At 46.4% G+C, this 18,285-nt stretch overlaps 1 protein-coding gene across 1 annotated transcript in view; it reads left to right on the top strand.

The window, feature by feature from the left end:
* The window catches only part of PHACTR3 (phosphatase and actin regulator 3), a 231,564-nt gene that overhangs the window by 151,658 nt on the left and 61,621 nt on the right, over positions 1-18,285 (top strand). Inside the window, exons 6-7 of the mRNA XM_007087032.3 lie at positions 1,886-2,060; positions 2,787-3,034. Coding sequence (XP_007087094.1) covers positions 1,886-2,060; positions 2,787-3,034 — 423 coding nt within the window. The remainder of the gene's footprint in view (positions 1-1,885; positions 2,061-2,786; positions 3,035-18,285) is intronic.

Raw genomic sequence — 18,285 nt, 5'->3', positions numbered from 1 at the left:
CCTCTGCCGTGACTCCTCTGCTTGTCCGCACGGCTGAAATTCTGGATTTCGAGGGCCTCGTGCTCTGGGACCCGCCCCTCCCTTTTGAGGAGCTCCAGAACATCGGGGGGATTAATCTGGGGAACTAGACTAGGAGCTGGAGGGCATGGGAGGGTGGTTTCAGCCTGGATCTCTTTTTGACAGCTGAGACCACATTTTGGCGACTCTGTCTTATTTCCTCTGTTCTCTTTTTTCTTCTCTTTGGGGGGAAAGTGTTTGCTTCAGCGTGTGGGCGCTAGGTGGCAGCAGAGGAGGAGAGAGGCCCCTTAGCTGGGCTTAACTGGGACCGGGGGGTGGGGGACAGCATACACAAGCTGAGTCCCCACGGGGGTCTTTGCCTGCAGGCCTCCTCACCGACCCTCCACCAGAGGTCAGGGCATTGTCTTCCCCCTCCCCCCAACCCAGACCCACTCACAGACTTGCTTTGCCGGGTCAGCATGGTGTCAAATTTTTTTTTAACGGGTTGCCAACATTTTAAACATTAAAATCTATTTAAGCATTAAAATATTAACATGTGTAAAACATGTCAGTTTTACCTGGAATCCAGATTTCTGGCTTTTCTTGAAAAGTCCTCATATCTGGCCACCCCTGAGTCACAACAGCCCCATTAAGGTGAGCAGGTGCTCTTGTATTTACCAAAACCAGAGGCCTCGCCTGACCTCCGTAGCCCAGCCCACGTGCTCCCGACCCCAGGTGCTCTCAGCCCCCCTTCCTGGCACAGCTCTTTCTCCAGTGGCTTTCTGTCTGCCTTTCCTCTCTTGGCCCCATCTGGCCGGCCTAGAGGCCCATCGAGGGCAAGGCCTGGGCCGTGCGTGTTTCCTGGCTGTGCCCACCAAGACGGGTGTTTGTAAAGACCGCTAAATGACGTGTCCCGATGAGACCTACAGTTTTCCTTCTGTCTTCCTGTTAGTGGCATCCACGTTCCAGGATGGCGTCAGAAAGTCTTTGTTTTTTATGGAGTGGTCTCGATCTCTGTGTCTCTGTGTCTGTCTCTCTGTTTCTCTCTCTCTTCCTGCTGAGGCTAAGAAGGGGTTGGTCTGTTTGTATCAGTTTAGTGGGAGCCTGCCTCAGCCTCTCTGGGAACGAGTCCGTGTATGAAGATGTAACAGGTGCCAGGCCCTAACCCAGCTGCCGGGCTCCTGCTGGCCCCGCCAGGGAACTGTCGGCCCATTTTACAGATAAGAAGGCTGAGCCTTCCCGAGTTTTGGGGACTTGCCTTGGAGGTCTTACAGCTGATAAGTAGCAGACTGAGACTGGAGGCCAGATCCGTGTAACGACCAAACCCACGCCTTCTGCTGCCCCCAGCGCCTGACGCCATGTGGGACTTGGAGTGCACATTCAGGGAGCATCTGTTAGAGGGTTTGAGCAAGTCTACTCTCAGTCTTCAAAATCATTTCATACAAACGGATGTCTATTGCACATGTATTAAGTGCCAGGCCTGGGGATAACAGCGGTAAGAAAGGTAGACTTGGGCCCTGCCCAGAGTCACAAAGTCGGGTGAGAAGGGCAGACCCAGTGAAGTCACTGATTCCAAGTGGGAGGAGAGGGGCGTCCGGTTTTCTGTGCCTGAGACCTTGCAGGGGGCTCGTTGGCACTGATGTCTGTGGAGCTCATCCCCCAGGCTTGGGGGCGGGGGGTCTCGTGGATGGAACCGGCCAGAGGTGAGCCCTGTCTCTGGCTCCGGGGGCAGGGGACCTGGCACAACTTCTGGAACAGGGCGTCAAGGTCACCTGGCCGGGTGGTGGGGGGAGCTGTGTCCTCTGCCCTTGGGCTCATGTCTTTCTGCAGAGTCCCTCCTCCCTGCTCCCGGGGGCTCACGTTCCTCTCGGTCCCTCTCGTGCTCCAGGCCAGCCTGCACTCTTCCAAGGCTCTGGCGGGAAAAACACTGACCCTCCCCTCCGAGGACAGCTTTCCACGCCCACGGGGTCTCCACATCTTGCCACTGTCCACCGGCCACTGCCCCCCAGCCGCGTCATTGAGGAGCTGCACAGGGCGCTGGCCACCAAGCATCGCCAGGACAGGTGAGCCGCCCTGGTAGGGAGACCTGTGCGCCCAGATTTCCATCCAGGCCAGTTTCGTGTCATGCGCCCGGACTGAGTTCCATGCGCTGCTGTCACTGTCTTGAAATTCTTAAGGTTGGGACAAGAGCCCCGCCTTTTCCCTTCGCCCCGGGCTCTGATCTTGGGTACCACACTCCAGGAGAGGACATTCAGGGGCTGGACACCGTGGGAGCCTGACCACGAAGCCCCTGCATTTCCCCGGGAGGATCCAGGTTAGGGAGTGCCGTGGAGGAGGAGTAGCCGTCCTGGCCTCTGCAGGCTTTGAGTTTTTGTTAGGCAAGAGTACAGGTAAGCCTGTTCCTGAAGCTTGCACATTTAGTTTTCATTTCCTGTGTCTGTAGGCAGGCTGTGAAGGAGAAGTGGACGGAGGGCAAAGCAGATAGGGAATGGGACGCGCGTGTGGTTTGGCAGAAACGCTGCACACGTCCTTTCTCGGGAAGTCCTGGCCCCGAGCGTGCTAAGCATGTCAGGCTTCATCATGGGCGTGTGTATGCTGTTCAGGACAGCCATGTGCCTGGACGCAAAGCCTGTGTGCCATCTGGGGCTGCGTGCCCTGTGCATTCAGATCAGAAGCTGGACGCTGCACGTACTTGGGGAATTTGCAATATTATCGGAAGCCCCCAAGTCGATATGCTGGGTCCTCGGACGAAGCGGACAGCGTATAACCCAAACTGTCTTCCGCTTCAGTTTTCCAGGACGGGACAGTAAAGCGTCCCCGAAGAAGCGGGTGGACGTCCGCCTGTCGAGAACGTCCAGCATGGAGCGGGGCAAGGAGAGGGAGGAGGCTTGGAGCTTTGACGGCGTCTCGGAGAGCAAGCGGACGGCAGCCAAGGGCTCGGAGGAGAACAAGGAGAACTTGATCGTGAATTCCGAACTCAAGGACGACCTGCTGGTGTATCAGGATGAAGAGGCTCTGAACGACTCCATCATCTCTGGTGAGGGGAGGGTGGGGTCGCCGGGGCCATACTGACCAGGCGCTTCTGCCCCTGGCACGGAGGAGGGGTGGGGGCGAAGGAAGGGAGACACGCCTCCGAGGATGAGCGGGGGTGTGTGCGGACAGGCCCTGGGCTGGGAGTAGGAGACGCAGACCGAGCCTCTATTATTTTGGTAACTGCGTATTGATTTTCGTGTTTTTGTAAACACGTAAAAGAGGCTCGGCTTTGAGAGCGTCGCTGCTTGGGAACACGCGGCAGAAAGTCGTACAGGCGGTGCTCGGAGGTCCGGTGCTTGGAAATATAGTAAAAAATGCTACCAGGAAAGCGAAATGAGGTGGAAGGGGGAGGGGGAAGGGGATGGGGCCCGGCGGCCATCCCGGACATGGCACACGTGTGACCACACCTGCTTGTGTGGGAACACAGGGTCACGGGCCTTGAGATGACAGGCGTCGGAGCCAGAGTGACTGCTGTGTCTCACCCTGAGGACACAGGCTCAGGGAGGCAGCGCATCGCGGCCGCCCCGATGGGGCAGAGGATGTGCAGGCCGGGACCAGGAGGAGCAGGGAGGGTCACCTGCGGGCCCTGGGGGCCGTGCTGGGTGCCCACTACTTGGAGGAGGGTCAGTATCACACAGTGGTACGCCCTTGTCCGCACGGTGCCTGGTCGGAAGGAGTGAGAGAACAGCTGATGGATGAATGGCTTTATATACTGTCTGCAAGGCCGTTGGGTCCCCTGAGGTCCGAGACATTGCTGTGTCGACTCCGTGTGTCCACCAGAGGGTCTCGTGGGTGTCTCCAGCCTTAGACCTTCAGGTCTGAGCTCTTGATCTTGGCCCCCAAACCTGGCCTGTTGTCCGTCCCTGAAAACAGCGCCTCTGCCCTCCCTGTGGCCCGGACCCACCCTGACGCTCTCTTGAAGTGGCACCTGCCAAGCAGGCAAGGTGGTCACGGGTCCTCTGGACTCCTCCTTGGAGCAGACCCCAGGTCTGGCCGTGTCCTCCCCGGGCCCTGTGTCCCTGCCTGTCCCTGTCACCCCTGGGCTCTTCCTCTCCCTGAACTCCCTTGGACGCGGCCACGGGCCCTCGCTGTTCTTCACCATCTGCCAACCACAGCATCCTCCTGGCCTCTGCACGGGGGTTGTGTGTGTGGCTCCTCTGGGTTCAAAACCCCACCTCCTCCTGGAAGCTGGCCCTGGGCACACAAGTGAGGCTCTCCCCACCACAGCTCTGCCAGCCCCTCGCTCCACCTGACCTTCCCCGCGGCTCCGTGTCCCCCTGACTTGGCTTACGCGCCCCCCTCCCAGAGCATAGACCCCATGAGGTCAAGGGCTTCGTCCAGTAGCTCGTGCTGTGTTTGCAGTCTGGGGGTGCCAAGTGCACACTAGATGTCAGTGGAGCCAGGCCATCAGGGGGCTCAAGGGGAGGGTGCCTGTCACGTATGAACAGGTACCAGCCTGGGGAGCCCTCGTCCTCAGCTGCGCTGTCGCGTGGGCAGTTAGCTGTTTCTCCCGGGGTTTCTCCTGGGGCATGGGCCAAACTTGCACCTCTTGTCACGTGTGCCTCAAAATGTGTCCTCAAGCGAGCAGCGCTTGACTGTGGTCTGACGGGAGCAGGGGGGGTAGAATTCATTCCAGAAACCCTGCTGTGGCTAACGCGCGCAGGCTCGCTGCCCAGCTTCCTGGGGAACGTGATGCGCGTACTGCATTTGCAGACCCTGAGCAGAGCAACCCCGTCCTCCGTCCCCTCCTCCGCGGGCACCCGTGTTCCCGCCTCACGGTCGAGGCCTCACGTTCAACCCCAAGAACATCCTGTTGTGGGCTGGGCTTGTTACGCGCGCCATCAGGCATATATGGAGACCCCGGTCTTCTGCAAATTCAGCCTCTGGGTGTTCATCTCCAGGAGAGTCCAGGGCTCCTGAAGCCTGGGAACCAGTCTGGAGAATGGGTTCTTTGCTTTTACACATTCATACGTGTGTCCGTAATTCCCTCAAAGTTATGAACCTCTCAGCCAAAGTACTTGGAGGGGGGAAAAGAACCTATTTCGGTTCTAGACAAATCCTAGAAATGTTACTTTTAGGGAGAATGTTATCGTAGGAAAGACCCATGAAAGTATTTTGCTTTGCTCGATAGGACGGCAGTGGCTGTTACTTGCTTCTCCCGGGTTCAAGCCCTGCACCCAAGGCTGGTAGGTTATTTGTCAGTCCCTGTGGTGCTGAGGCAGAAAAACAGCAAAGCAGTAGATTCACCAATTATTGGCCACAAAAACCCCGCAGTGTTACCTATCTATTTAGCGTACTGTTGACGGAACCTTGGAGGCATCGTCCCGTCTCACGTGAACAGTCCCAGGATGGGTCAACCCGAATTCTCTAATAAGGTGGCACCAGAGTTTCATTTCCAGAGCTGGTGGTGACCCCACCCAAGGCAGGTTGCCTCGTGAATCAGCTGGAAGACAGAAAGACCGTCCTGCTTGACTGAGCTGTAGAGAAAAATGTCTCTTGTCCTGAGTCTGACGGTTGGACTTGCGTGCAGGGCAACTTCATTGTCGTGGTCAGCACAGAAAGGGGCGCAACAGACCGTGTGTTTCTACCTCGTGCCTCCTGCCAGACTGCGGTGTGCACACAGGGGCACCCCTCACAGCTGTGCGCAGTCGGTGCTGGGTGAAAACGGGGCACCGAGAACATTCTCCGGTTTGTCCAAGGTGAATTCTTAAGATTTAATTTTTTAAGAGCAGCTTTAGGGTCACAAGAAAATTAGGAGAAAGTTACAGAGACTTCCATGTGCCTCCTCCAACCCCCTTCCCCCACCACCACCCCCACCCCGCCTCCCCGTGACCAGCCTCACTCACCAGACTGGTACGTTTATTACGACAGATAAACCGACGTTGACCCCTCGTCACCCTAAGTGTTCACTCCCGATGTCGTGCACTCTGGGCATCTAGACAAATGTGCAGTGACTGGTGTCTATCATGATACTGTCATTCAGAGAATTTTCGCTGCTCCCCAAATCCCCTGTGCTCCACCTGTTCCACTCTCCCCACCCCCCCCAACCCCCGCAACCATGGATCGTTTTATTATCTCCGTGGTTGAACCTTTCAAGAATGTCATAGAGTTGGAATCCTGAGGTGTGTAGCTTCTTCAGGCTGGCTTCTTTCTCGTAGTACCGTGCATCCAAGTTTCCTCCGTGTCTCTTCATGGCTTGATAGCTCATTTCTTTTCAGTGCTAAGTAATATTCCGTTGTCTGGGTGGGCCCCAGTTGACCCGCTCACCTACTGAAGGACATCTTGGTTCCTTCCAAGTTTTGGCAATTATGAATTAAGCTGCTATAAAAGTCCACGTGCGATTTTGCGTGCGTGGACATAAGCGTTCACCTCCTTTGGGTGAATACCCATGAGTGAGGTTGCTAGATCAGTATGGTAAGACTATGTTTCGATTTGTAAGAACCCGCCAAACTGTGTTCCCAAGGCGCCGCGCCATGTTGCGTTGCATTGCCAGCAGCAATGAACGAGAGGTCCGGCTGCATCACGTCTTCACCACAGCATCGGGTGTCGCCAGGGTTCCAGATCTGGGCCGCTCTAAGAGGTTGTCGTGCTGTCTCGTCGTTTTGACTTGCGTCTCCCTGATGACCGACGCTGCGGAGCAACTTTCCATACGCTTACTTGCTCTCTGTGCATCTCCTTGGGTGAGGTGGCAAGGTTTTGGACCCATCATTTCTTAATCGGGTTGTTTCTTTTCTTACTATTGGGTTTTAAGGGTTTCTTTATATTTTGGATGGCAGTCCTTTCTCAGATGTAACCTTTGAAAATATTTTCTCCCAGTCTGTGGCTTGTCTTATTCTCTTGACATTGTCTTTCATAGAGCACAAGTTTTTAATTTTAATGGAGTCTAGCTTGTCCATTAACTGTCATGGATCATGCGTTGGGCAGTGTATCTGAAAAGACCTTGTCATACTCAAGCTCACTTGGGTTTTCGCACATTATCCTCCAAGTTTTATACTTTGGAGTTCTACATTTAGGTCTGTGATTCATTTAGTGAATGTCTCATGGTATGTATCGAGATTCATTTTTCTGGTGAGCTGTCCACTTCTAGCTAATTTGCTATTTAAGATGAACATAGAATTCTAATGTTTTATTTAAATTTAACATATTTAATAGCTAACAATTTATTTTTATTTTTTAATTTTTTTTTTTAACGTTTATTTATTTTTTTGAGAGACAGAGCATGAACGGGGGAGGGTCAGAGAGAGGGAGACACAGAATCTGAAACAGGCTCCAGGCTCTGAGCTGTCAGCACAGAGCCCGACGCGGGGCTCGAACTCACGGACCGCGAGATCGTGACCTGAGCCGAAGTCGGCCGTCCAACCGACTGAGCCACCCAGGCGCCCCTAATAGCTGACAATTTAAATAATTGTTCCTAATATGTTGTTGAGGATTTGTACACCTGTGTTCATGAGACGTCCTGGTCCATCGTGGTTTTTCTCTTGTAATATCTTTGTCTGGTTTTGGTTTTAGGGTAATGCTGGCCTCATAGAATGAGTTAGCCTCCTGTCCTCTGCTTCTGTTCTCTGCAAGAGATTATAGGGAATTGGCATAATACCTTCTTTATAAGTCCAGTAAAATTCACCAGTGAACCCATCTCGGCCTGGCGCTCTCTGTTTGGAAGGTTATTAATTATTGACTCAATTTCTTTAATAAATATAGCCTGTGCAGGGGCACCTGGGTGGCTCGGTCGGTTAAGTGTCTGGCTCTTGACTTCAGCTCAGGTCACGATCTCCCGGTTCATGAGTTCAAGCCCCGCATCGGGCTCTGAGCTGACAGCATAGAGCCTGCCTGAGATTCTGTCTCCTCCTCTGCACCTCCTCTGCTTGCTCTCTGTCTCTTTCTCAAAATAATTAAAAATAAACTTTAAAAAAATAAAAATAAGCCTGTTCAGATCATCTATTTGTTCTTGTGATTTTGAACAGATTGTGTCTTTCCAGGAATTGGTCCCGTTTCATGTAGGTCATGCAGTTCGTGGGGATGGAGTTGTCCATAGTATTTCTTTATTCTTTTAATGTCCAGGGGGTCCATACAGCTGCCCCTTCTTTCATTCCTGATATGAGCAATTTTGTGGCCTCTGTCTTTTTTTTCTTAGGTATCTTGGCTGGAGGCCGATCAATTTTATTGACCTTTTCAAGGAACCAGCTTTTGGTTTCATTGATTTTTCTCTATTGATTTGCTGTTTTGACTCTCACTGATTTCTGCTGTAATTCTTATTTCTATCCGTCTGCTTACTCTGGATTTAATTTGCTCATCTTTTTCTAGTTTCCTAACGTGGACATTAGGGTATCGATTTTAGCTCTTTCTTCATTTCCAATCCATGCATTCAGTGCTATAAATTTTCCTCTAAGCGCTGCTTTTACTCCATCTGACAAATTTTGAAAAGCTGTGTTTTCATTTTCACTTAGTTCAAAATATTTTAAAATTACTCTTATTTCTTCTTTGGCCCATGCGTTGTTTCAAAGTGTGCTGTTAAACCTCCATGGGAACTGAGGTTTTCCGGTTGCCTTTCTGTAACCGATTACTGGTTTAACTGCATTGTGGTCTGAGAGCAGACGTTATATGATTTGTATTCTTTTGTATTTGTTGAGGGTGTGTTTTATGGGCCAGAATGTGGTGTTGTCTTGGTGAATGTCCCTCATGAGCTGGAAAACAACGTATACCCTGCTCTTGTTGGGTGAGGTAGTCTATGGGTGTCACTTATACACAGTTGGTCGACTGTGCTGTGGAGTTCAACCATGTCCTTGCTGATTTTCCGTTCCTGGATCTGCCCGCTTCCGAGAGGGGTGTTGGAGTCTCAGTTATGATCCTATGTTCGTCTGTGCCTCCTTACGGTTCTGTTTTTGTCTCACGAAGTTTGACATGCTGTTGTTGGGCGTGTAGTTGTTAAGAACTGTTACGTGTTGAGAATTGACCCCTTTTGGGGCGCCTGTGTGACTCAGTTGGTTAAGCGTCTGACTTCGGCTCAGGTCACGATCTCACGGTCCGTGAGTTCGAGCCCCACGTCGGGCTCTGTGCTGACAGCTCGGAGCCTGGAGCCTGCTTCGGATTCTGTGTCTCCCTCTCTCTCTGCTCCTCCCCTACTCACTGTCTGTTTCTCTCTCTCTCTCTTAAAAATAAACAAACATTAACAAATTTCAAAAAAAGAGTATTAAAAGAAATGATCCGTTTATCATATGGAATGCCCTTCCTATCCCTGACAGCCTTTCTTGCTTTGAGGTCTGCTCTGTCTGAAACGCCTGCTTCCTCTAGGTTAGGGTTAGCATGGCATATTTCTCTCCATCCATTATTCTTAATCTCGATGTGTCTTTATATCCAAAGTAGTTTCTTTAGACAACATAGAATCGGGTCTTATTTTTTGATCCACTCTAACAATCTCTGTCTTTTAATTGGTATATTTAGGCCACGACAGTCAAAGTGATTGTTGATAAAGTTGGGTTAATATCTACCATATATGTTTCTGTTTTCTATTTATTGCCCTTGTTCTTTGTTCTTCTATACTACCTTTTGTGCTTTTATTTCATTTTAATTCCAGTATAGTTAACGCACAGTGTTACATGTTAGTTTCAGTTGTACAACATAGTGGTTCAATGCTTCCATGCATCACCCGGTGCTCATCACAAGTGCCCTCTGTAATTCCCATCACTTATTTCCCCCACCCCCCATCCACCTCCCCTCTGGTAACCATCAGTTTGTTCTCTATTGTTAAGAGTCTGTTTCTTGGTTTGTCTCTTTTGTTCCTTTGTTCATTTATTTTGTTTCTTAAATTCCACCTATGAGTGAAATCATATGGTATTGGTCTTTCTCTGACTTATTTCACTTAGCATTATACCCTGTAGCTTCATCCATTTTGTTGCAAATGGCAAGATTTCGTTCTCTATGATGGCTGAAAAATATTCATTGTGTGTGTATACACACACATAAACACACACACACACACACACACACACCCCACATCATCTTTATCCATTCATCTATCAATGGGCACTTGGGCTGCTTCCATAATTTGGCAATTGTCAGTAATGCTGCTATAAACGTATTGGTGCATTATCCTTTCGAATGTGAAGTTTTTGTATTCTTTGGGTAAATGCCTAGTAGTGCAATTGCTGGGTCGTAGGGTAGTTCTATTTTTAATTTTTTGAGGAACCTCCATACTGCTTTCCGCAGAGGCTGCACCAGTTTGCATTCCCACCAAGAGTGCCCAAGGGTTCCTTTTTCTCCACATCCTCGCCAACAATTGCCGCTTTTGTGTTTTTTTTATTTTAGCCATTCTGACAGTTATGAAGTGATATCTCATTGTCGTTTTGATTTGCATTTCCCTGATGATGACTGGTATTGAGCATCTTTTCGTGTGTCCATTTGCCATCTGTATGGTTTTTTTTGGAGAAATATCTTTTCATGCTTTCTATCTATTTTTTAATTGAATTGGTTGGCTTTTTTTTTTTTTTCGGTGTTGGGTTGTATAAGTATATAATACATTTTGGATACTAATCCTTTATATGTCATTTGCAAATATCTTCTCCCATTTGGTAGCATATCTTTTACTTTTGTTGATTGTTTCCTTTGCTGTGCAGAAGCTTTTATTTTGATGAAGTTCCAATAGTTTATTTTTGCTTTTGTTTCCCTTGCCTCAGGAGACCTATCTCGTAAGAAGTTGCTATGGCTGATGTCAAAGAAGTTACTGCCTGTGTTCTTTTCTAGGATTTTTATGGTTTCAGTCTCACATTTAGGTCTTTAATCCATTTTTTTTATTTGTACTTTTTAACATTTGTTCATTTTTGAGAGACAGAGACAGAACATGAGTGGGGGAAGGGCAGAGAGGGAGACACTGAATCCGAAGAAGGCTCTAGGCTCTGAGCTGTCAGCACAGCTGGAACTCACGAACCATGAGACCATGACCTGAACTGAAGCTGGACGCCCAACCAACTGAGCCAGCCAGGTGCCCCATAGGTCTTTAATCCATTTTAAGTTCCTTTTTGTGTATGGTGTAGGAAAGTGGTCCGGTTTCATTCTTTTGCCTGTCGCTGCCCAATTTTCCCAGCATTTGAAGAGACTCTTTTTTTTTTGCATTGTATATTCTTTCCTCCTACCATATAATCACGGGTTCATTTCCAGGTTTTCTATTCTGTTCTACTGATTCGTGTGTCTGTCTTTGTGCTAGTCCCATACTCCTTTGATTCCTACAGCTTTGTCACATATCTTGAAATCTGGAGTCGTGGTACCTCCAGCTTTGTTTTTCTTTTTCAAGATAGCTTTGGCTATGCGGAGTCTTGTGTTTCCATACACATTTTAGGACCGTTTGTTCTAGTTCTGTGAAAAATCCTGGTGGCATTTGGATAGGGATTGCATTAAGTTTGTACTGCTTTGGGTAGTATGGACATATTAACAATATGTCTTCCTGTCCATGAGCATGGAATATCTTTCCATTTGTGTGATCCTCAATTTCCTTCATCAGTGCTTTATGGTTTTCAGAGCACAGGTCTTTCACCTCCTTGGTTAAGTTCATTTCTAGGTGCTTTGTTATCTTTGGTGCAATTGTAAATGGGATTGTTTTCTTAATACTTCTTTCTGCCGCTTCATTATCAGTGTATAGAAATGCAATGGATTTCTCCAGATTGATTTGTGCATCTATCCTACAATCTTACTGAATTCTCATATCAGTTCTAGTAGGTTTTTTTGTGGAGTCTTTAGGGTTTCCTCTATATAGTATCATGTTATCTGCAAGTAGTGAAAGTTTTCCTTCTTCCTTACCAACTTGGATGCTTTTTATTTTTGTTGTCTGATTGCTGTGGGTGGACTTCCAGTACTATGTTGAATGCAAGTGGTGAGAGTGGAACATCCTTGTCTTCTGACCTTAGGGACAAATCTCCCAGGTTCCCCCCATTGAGTATGATGTTCATTGTGGTTTTCCATATGGGGCCTTTATTACGTTGAGGTATGTTCCCTCAGGATGTTGTACTTTGTCAAATGCTTTTTCTGCATCTATTGAAATGATCATGTCATTTTTATCATTTGTTGATGTGATGTACCCTATTTGTTGATTTGTGAATATTGCACCACCGCTGCAACCCTGGGATAAATCCTACTTGACGTAGCGAATGATTTTTTAAAGTATTGTTGGCTTCTGTTTGGTAATATTTTGTTGAGGATTTTAAAAATTATTTTAGTGTTTATTTATTTTTGAGAGAGAGAGGGACAGAGTGTAAGTGGGGAAGGGGCAGAGAAAGAGGAAGACACAGAATCTGAAGCAGCCTCCAGGCTCCGAGCTGTCAGCACAGGGCCCGACGCAGGGCTCGAACCCACAAACTGTGAGATCATGACCTAAGTTGAAGTCAGACACTTAACCCACTGAGCCACCCGAGCACCCTGAGAATTTTTGCATCCATGTCCATGAGAGATATTGGCCTATAGTGCCAATATCTCTTTTTTGGTAGTGTCTTTTTCTGGTTTTGGTATAACGGTAATGCTGGCCTCATAGAATGAATTTGGAAGTTTTCCTTCCTCTTCTATTTCTGGAATAGTTTGAGAAAAATAGGTATTAACTCTTCTTTAAACATTTGGAATTCACCTGTGAAGCCATCTGGTCCTGGACTTTTGTTTGTTGGGGGTTTTTTGATTACTGATTCAATTTCATTGCTGATAATTGGTCTGTTCAAATTTTCTTTTTCTTCCTGCTTCAGTTTTGGGAGCTTATATGCTTCTAGGAATTTATCCATTTCTTCTAGATTGTCCAACTTAAATATTCTCTTCTAGTCTTTTTTTTTTATGAGTCTCGTTTATCAATTTCATTGATCTTTTCATAGAACCAGCTCCTGGTTTCACTGATTGGTTCTATAGTGTGTGTGTGTGTGTGTGTGTGTGTGTGTGTGTGTGTGTGTGTGTGTGTGTTTTAATTTCTATATCATTTATTTCTGTTATAATCTTTATTATTTTCTTCCTTTTACTGGTTTGGGGTTTTGTTCTTCCTAGCTCTGATAGGTGTAAGATTATGTTGTTTGAGATTTTTGTTGCTTCTTGAGGTAGCCCTGTATTGCTATATACTTTCCTCTTAGAACAGCTTTTGCTCCATCTCAAAGATTTTGGAACATTGTGTTTTCATTTTCATTTGTCTCCATGTATTTTTTGATTTCCTCTTTGCTTTCTTGGTTGACCTATTTGTCGCTTAGCAGCATGTTATTTAACCTTCCATGCATTTGTGCCCTTTCCAGAGTTTTTCTTGTGGTTGATTTCTAGTTTCATAGTGTTGTGGTCAGAAAAGATGCGTGGTATGACTTTGATCATTTTGAATTTATTGAGACTTTGTTGTGAATTTGTTTGGCCTAATATATGATCTATCTGGAGAACGTCCCATGCGCACTTGAAAATAATGTGTATCCCATGGTTTTAGGATGGAATGTTCTGAATGTATCTGTTAAATCCAACTGATCCAGAGTGTTATTCAATGCCATTGTTTCCTTATTGATTTTCTGTTTGGATTGTCTGTCCGTTTATGTCAGTGGGGTAGTAAAGTCCCATACTATTATTGTGTTACTATCAATTACTTCCTTTGTGTTTGTTATTACTGTTTTATGTATCTGGGTGCTTCTATGCTGGGCGCATAAATATTTACAATTGTTATGTCTTGTCGTGTTGTTCCCTTTTTTTTTTAATTTCTTTTTTAATGTTTATTTTTGAGAGAGAGAGACAGAGCACGAGCGGGGGAGGAACAGAGAAAGAGGGAGACACAGAATCTGAAACAGGCTCCAGGCTCTGAGCTGTCAGCACAGAGCCTGACAAGGGGCTCGAACTCACAAACCACACGAGATCACGGTCTGAGCCGGAGCCTGACGCTCAACCAACTGAGCCACCCAGGCACCGCCCCCCATGTTGTTCCCTTTTTGATTAGATAGTGTCTGTCTCTTGTTACAGTCTTTGTTTTAAAGTCTGTTTTGTCTGATGTAAGTATTGCTATCCCAGCTTTCTTAACACATCCATTTGCATGATAAATGTTTCTCCATCTCTTTACTGGCAATATGCATATGTTTTAGGTCTGAAATGAGTGTCTTGTAGGCACCATATCGATGGGTCTTATTTATTTTTTTAATCCATTCTGTCACTCAATGCCTTTTGATCGGAGCATTTAGTTCATTTACATTCAACGTAATTATTGATAGGATGTATTTATTGCCATTTTGTTACTTGTTTTATCAGTGTTTTTATAGTTCTTCTCTGTTCCTTTCTTGCTGTCTCCGCTCATGGTTATTTTGCTCTCTTTAGTGATGTACTTGGATTCCTTTCTCTTTATTCTTTGCATATCAGTTACTGGTTTTTGATTTGTGGTTACCCTTAGGTTTGTATATAATATCTTATGCATCGCTTCTCGGCCTTTTGGCTAAGATCAAGTGTATAATATCTTATGCATATAGCAGTCTGTAGTAAGCTGATGGTCACTTACATGTGAACCTATTTTTTACTCCTTTCCCTGCCGTGACTTAAGTATATGGTATCATACTTTACATCCTTTTATGTTATGAGTCCCTTGACTGATTTGTAGACATTTTTACTACTTTTGTGCTTCCTACTTTACGTACTCTTACTTACGGTCTTTCTTTTCTACTCCAAGAGTCCCCTTTAACATTTCTCGTAGGGCTGGCTTAGTAGTGATGAATTCCTTAAACCTTTGTTTTTTACTTTACCTCTCCTATTCTGAATGATAGCCTTGCTGGATATTCATGGCTGCAAATTATTCCCTTTCTGCATTTTTTAATGTTTATTTACTATTGAGAGACCGAGAGAGAGAGAGACAGAGCATGAGCATGGGAGGGATAGAGACAGGAGGAGACCCAGAATCAGAAGCAGGCTCCAGGCTCTGACCCATCAGCACAGAGTCCAGTGCGGGGCTTGAACTCACAGACCGTGAGATCATGACCTGAGCCAAAGTCAGACGCTTAACCGACTGAGCCACCCAGGTGCCCCCCTTTCTGCATTTTGAATAGAGCATGCCACTCCCTTCTGGCCTGCAAAGATTCTGCTGAAAAATCCGCTGTTAGCCTTCTGGAGTTTCCCCTTGTATGTAATTGTCTTCTTTTCTCATGTTGCTTAAAAATTCTCTCTCATTACTTTTTGTCATTTTAATTGCTGTGTGTCTTGGCATAGTCCTCCTTGGGTTGAATTTTTTGGGGGATCTCTTTGCCTCCTAGATCCAGATGTCTGTTTCCTTCCCCAGATTCTGGAAGTTTTCAGCTATTATTCCTCAAATAAATTTTCTGCCCCCTTTTCTCTCTCTTCTTCAGAAATCTCTGTAATGTGAATGTTATTATTATTGATAGTGTTCTTGAGTTTCCAGAGTCTGTTCTCATTTGGCATATTTTTTTTTTCTTTCACCTACTCAACTTGATTACTTTCCATTACTCTGTCTTCCAGGCCACTGAGTCATTCTTCTGCTTCCCTTAGCCTGCTATTTATTCCATCTAATGTATTTTTAATTTTATTTATTGTGTTCTTCATCTCTGATTGGTCCTCTTTTAAAAAAATCTCTTTGTTAAGGGTCTCATATCCTCTACTCTTTTCTCAAGGTCAGTGTGTATCTTTATGATCATTACTTGAAATAGTCTATCAGGCATATCCCTTATCTCCATTTTGCTTAGGTCTCTTGCTGTGGTTTTGTCTTGTTTTTTCATTTGGGAGAATTCCTCTGTGTCTTCATTTTGTCTAACTCCATTTCTCCTTTTAATGAGGTGCACGTCGTCTCCTTCTCTTGAACGTTGTGGCCTTGGGAAGCAGAGGCCCAGGCCTTATGAAGCGCGGCCTGCAGTGCCGTGTCCCCTGTTCGCCAGAACCTGACGCTTCAAGGTGTCTCCCATGTGTGTTGCAGGCACCCTACTGTTGTGGCCGAGCCACTTTTTCCTTCAGTCCTGTTGTCTGCAATGATTCTCTTTGCATGTCGTGGGCGGTGTTCGGTCGCCATGTTGTTAGTGGGCCTGGGGCCTCCTTGAGCTTGAGTTGAGTCAGACCAGGGCTTTGCCAGAGATGCAGTAGCATCTGTGTTGTCCCCGAGATGCTTCCGTTAGTGGGCAGGGCCTGCAATCAGACCGGATGTGTGCCCACTGCTGGGGCTGCAGTCTGACTGGTGTCCCTCTTCCTGAGGACAGCAAGTGGCCCTGGTCCCTGTCGGGGGCTGTTTGCACACTGCCGGGGATGGGCTCCAGCCAGGAGCCTGTTGGAGGGGACGATCCACAAAGCGAGTGGGGTGAGACGTAGTGTTAGCAAGGTTTGCTTTGGTCCTCTGGAGGAGGGGACTTGCAGTACTGGGACTGAGGCAGGCCTAGCTAGAGGGGGCAGATCCGCTGAAGCATGGCAGGGGCAGGGCAGGGGTAAATAAGTTAGGAAGTGGGTGTTAGTGCCGTGCTGGTTCCCACGGGCGGCCATCTATTTATGCTGGGGGATGGGGAAGGAGACAGCTCCTGGCAGCTCCTTGGCTCCTAGAGGAGTCTCCCTACAATCTCTGTCCTTCCAGAACATGCCCTGAAATGAGTAACTAACACTCCCTCCATTGTGACCCAGGAGCTTTTCAAACTGCTGCTTCTACCTCTACAGTCCACTGTATCTCTGCAGACTGTCTGTGGTGCTCTTTAAGGGCTGGGACTCAGTTTCCTCTTGCCTGCTGATTTTCAAAATTCCAGGTTTTAAGTACTGCTGGTTTTAAGAACTCAAGAAATCCGATCCTTCTGGTTTTCAAAGCCAAATATCATGGGGAATCGTCTTCCCTACACAGGCTCCCTGGCGTGATCGTCTGTTTTCCTTCTCCACACTTGTGGGTTCCTCCCTCCCACATATGGTCCTGTGGTCCATTTAGTTCCTAGCTCCATTGATGAGGCCTCTTCTCCACATTTAGTGGTGGAGTTTGTTCTGCCAGAGTCTTCGGGCTTTCTGGATTACTTATGCCGACCCGAGTATTATCTAGTCGTATCCGTGGGACAAGGTAAACTTAGCGTCCTCCTACTCTGCCATCTTCCCAGTGATCCTTACCTTTTGTGGGTTTTATTTTATTCGGCATTTGGTATAATTTCATTGTCTCTCCTTTCTTTATGTATCAGTTATACCTTTTTTTCGTGGTTGTTCTTGAGTTTATAGATTGTATATAATAACATATAAGCCAAGTTCACTTTTAAATAACGCTAGATGACTTCACAGGTAACATGAGTACCTCATAGTGATGAGATCATCCTGATTCCTTCCTCTATCCTTTGTGTCATTGCTGTCATTCATTTCATCACATATAAGCCCATATGTACACATAAGATATGCACAAGTGTACAAATATACTTTGTATGATATTTCCATAAACATAAGTAATTAAATACATTTTCTATCACTTTGAACAAGCTGTTATCTGTTACATAGATTAAGGATAAGAAAAATAAAAGCTTTTCTTTCACCTTTACTTATTTCCTCTTTGATGCGCTCCCTTTATGCAGATCCAAGTTTCTACTCTACATTGTTTTCCTTCTCTAAAAAAAAACCTTCTTTTAACATCTCTTGCAAGGCAGGTCAGCAGGCAACAGATTCCCTCCATTTTTTTGATCTTAGTAAGTGTGTGTTTCTCCATTTTGAAGAATAATTTCTCAGGGTACAGAATTCTAGGATGGTGGGGTTTTTTTCTCTAAACATGTTAAATATTTCATTTTGCTTTCTTCTTACTTGTGTGGCTTCTGGGGAGTTAGATGTAATTCTTTTCTTTGTGTTTCTGGAGATGTTTTTTCTTCTGGCTTCCTACAGAATGCTTTTTCTTTATTTTTGATTTTCTGTGGTTTGAAGATGTTATGCCAAAGTGTAGTTGTTGGGTTTTTTCTTTTTCTTTTTCTTTTTCTTTTTCTTCTTGGCATGTATCCTGCTTGCCATTCTCTGAGATTCCTGGATCTGTGGTATGGTGTCTGACATTAATTTGAAGAAATTCTCTGACATTATCGTTTCAAGTATTTTTTCTGTTCTTTTCCTTCTGATATTCCCATTACGTGAATGCTACATCCTTCATAGTTGTTCCTCAATCCTTCGACATTCTGTTCTCTCGTTCTCTTTTAGGGTTTTTTTTTTTTCCTCTGCTTTTCAGTTTTTAAAGTTTCGGTTGAGATGTCCTCAAGCTCAGTGATTATTTCCTTAGCTGGGTCCACTCTACTAATGAGCTCGTCAAAGGCGTTCTTCATTTCTGTCATGGTGTTTGTGATCTCTAGAATTTCTTTT

Source organism: Panthera tigris, chromosome A3 (assembly GCF_018350195.1).
Source record: "Panthera tigris isolate Pti1 chromosome A3, P.tigris_Pti1_mat1.1, whole genome shotgun sequence".
Lineage (NCBI taxonomy): Eukaryota > Metazoa > Chordata > Mammalia > Carnivora > Felidae > Panthera > Panthera tigris.
This window is presented reverse-complemented; position numbering and strand designations above follow the sequence as displayed.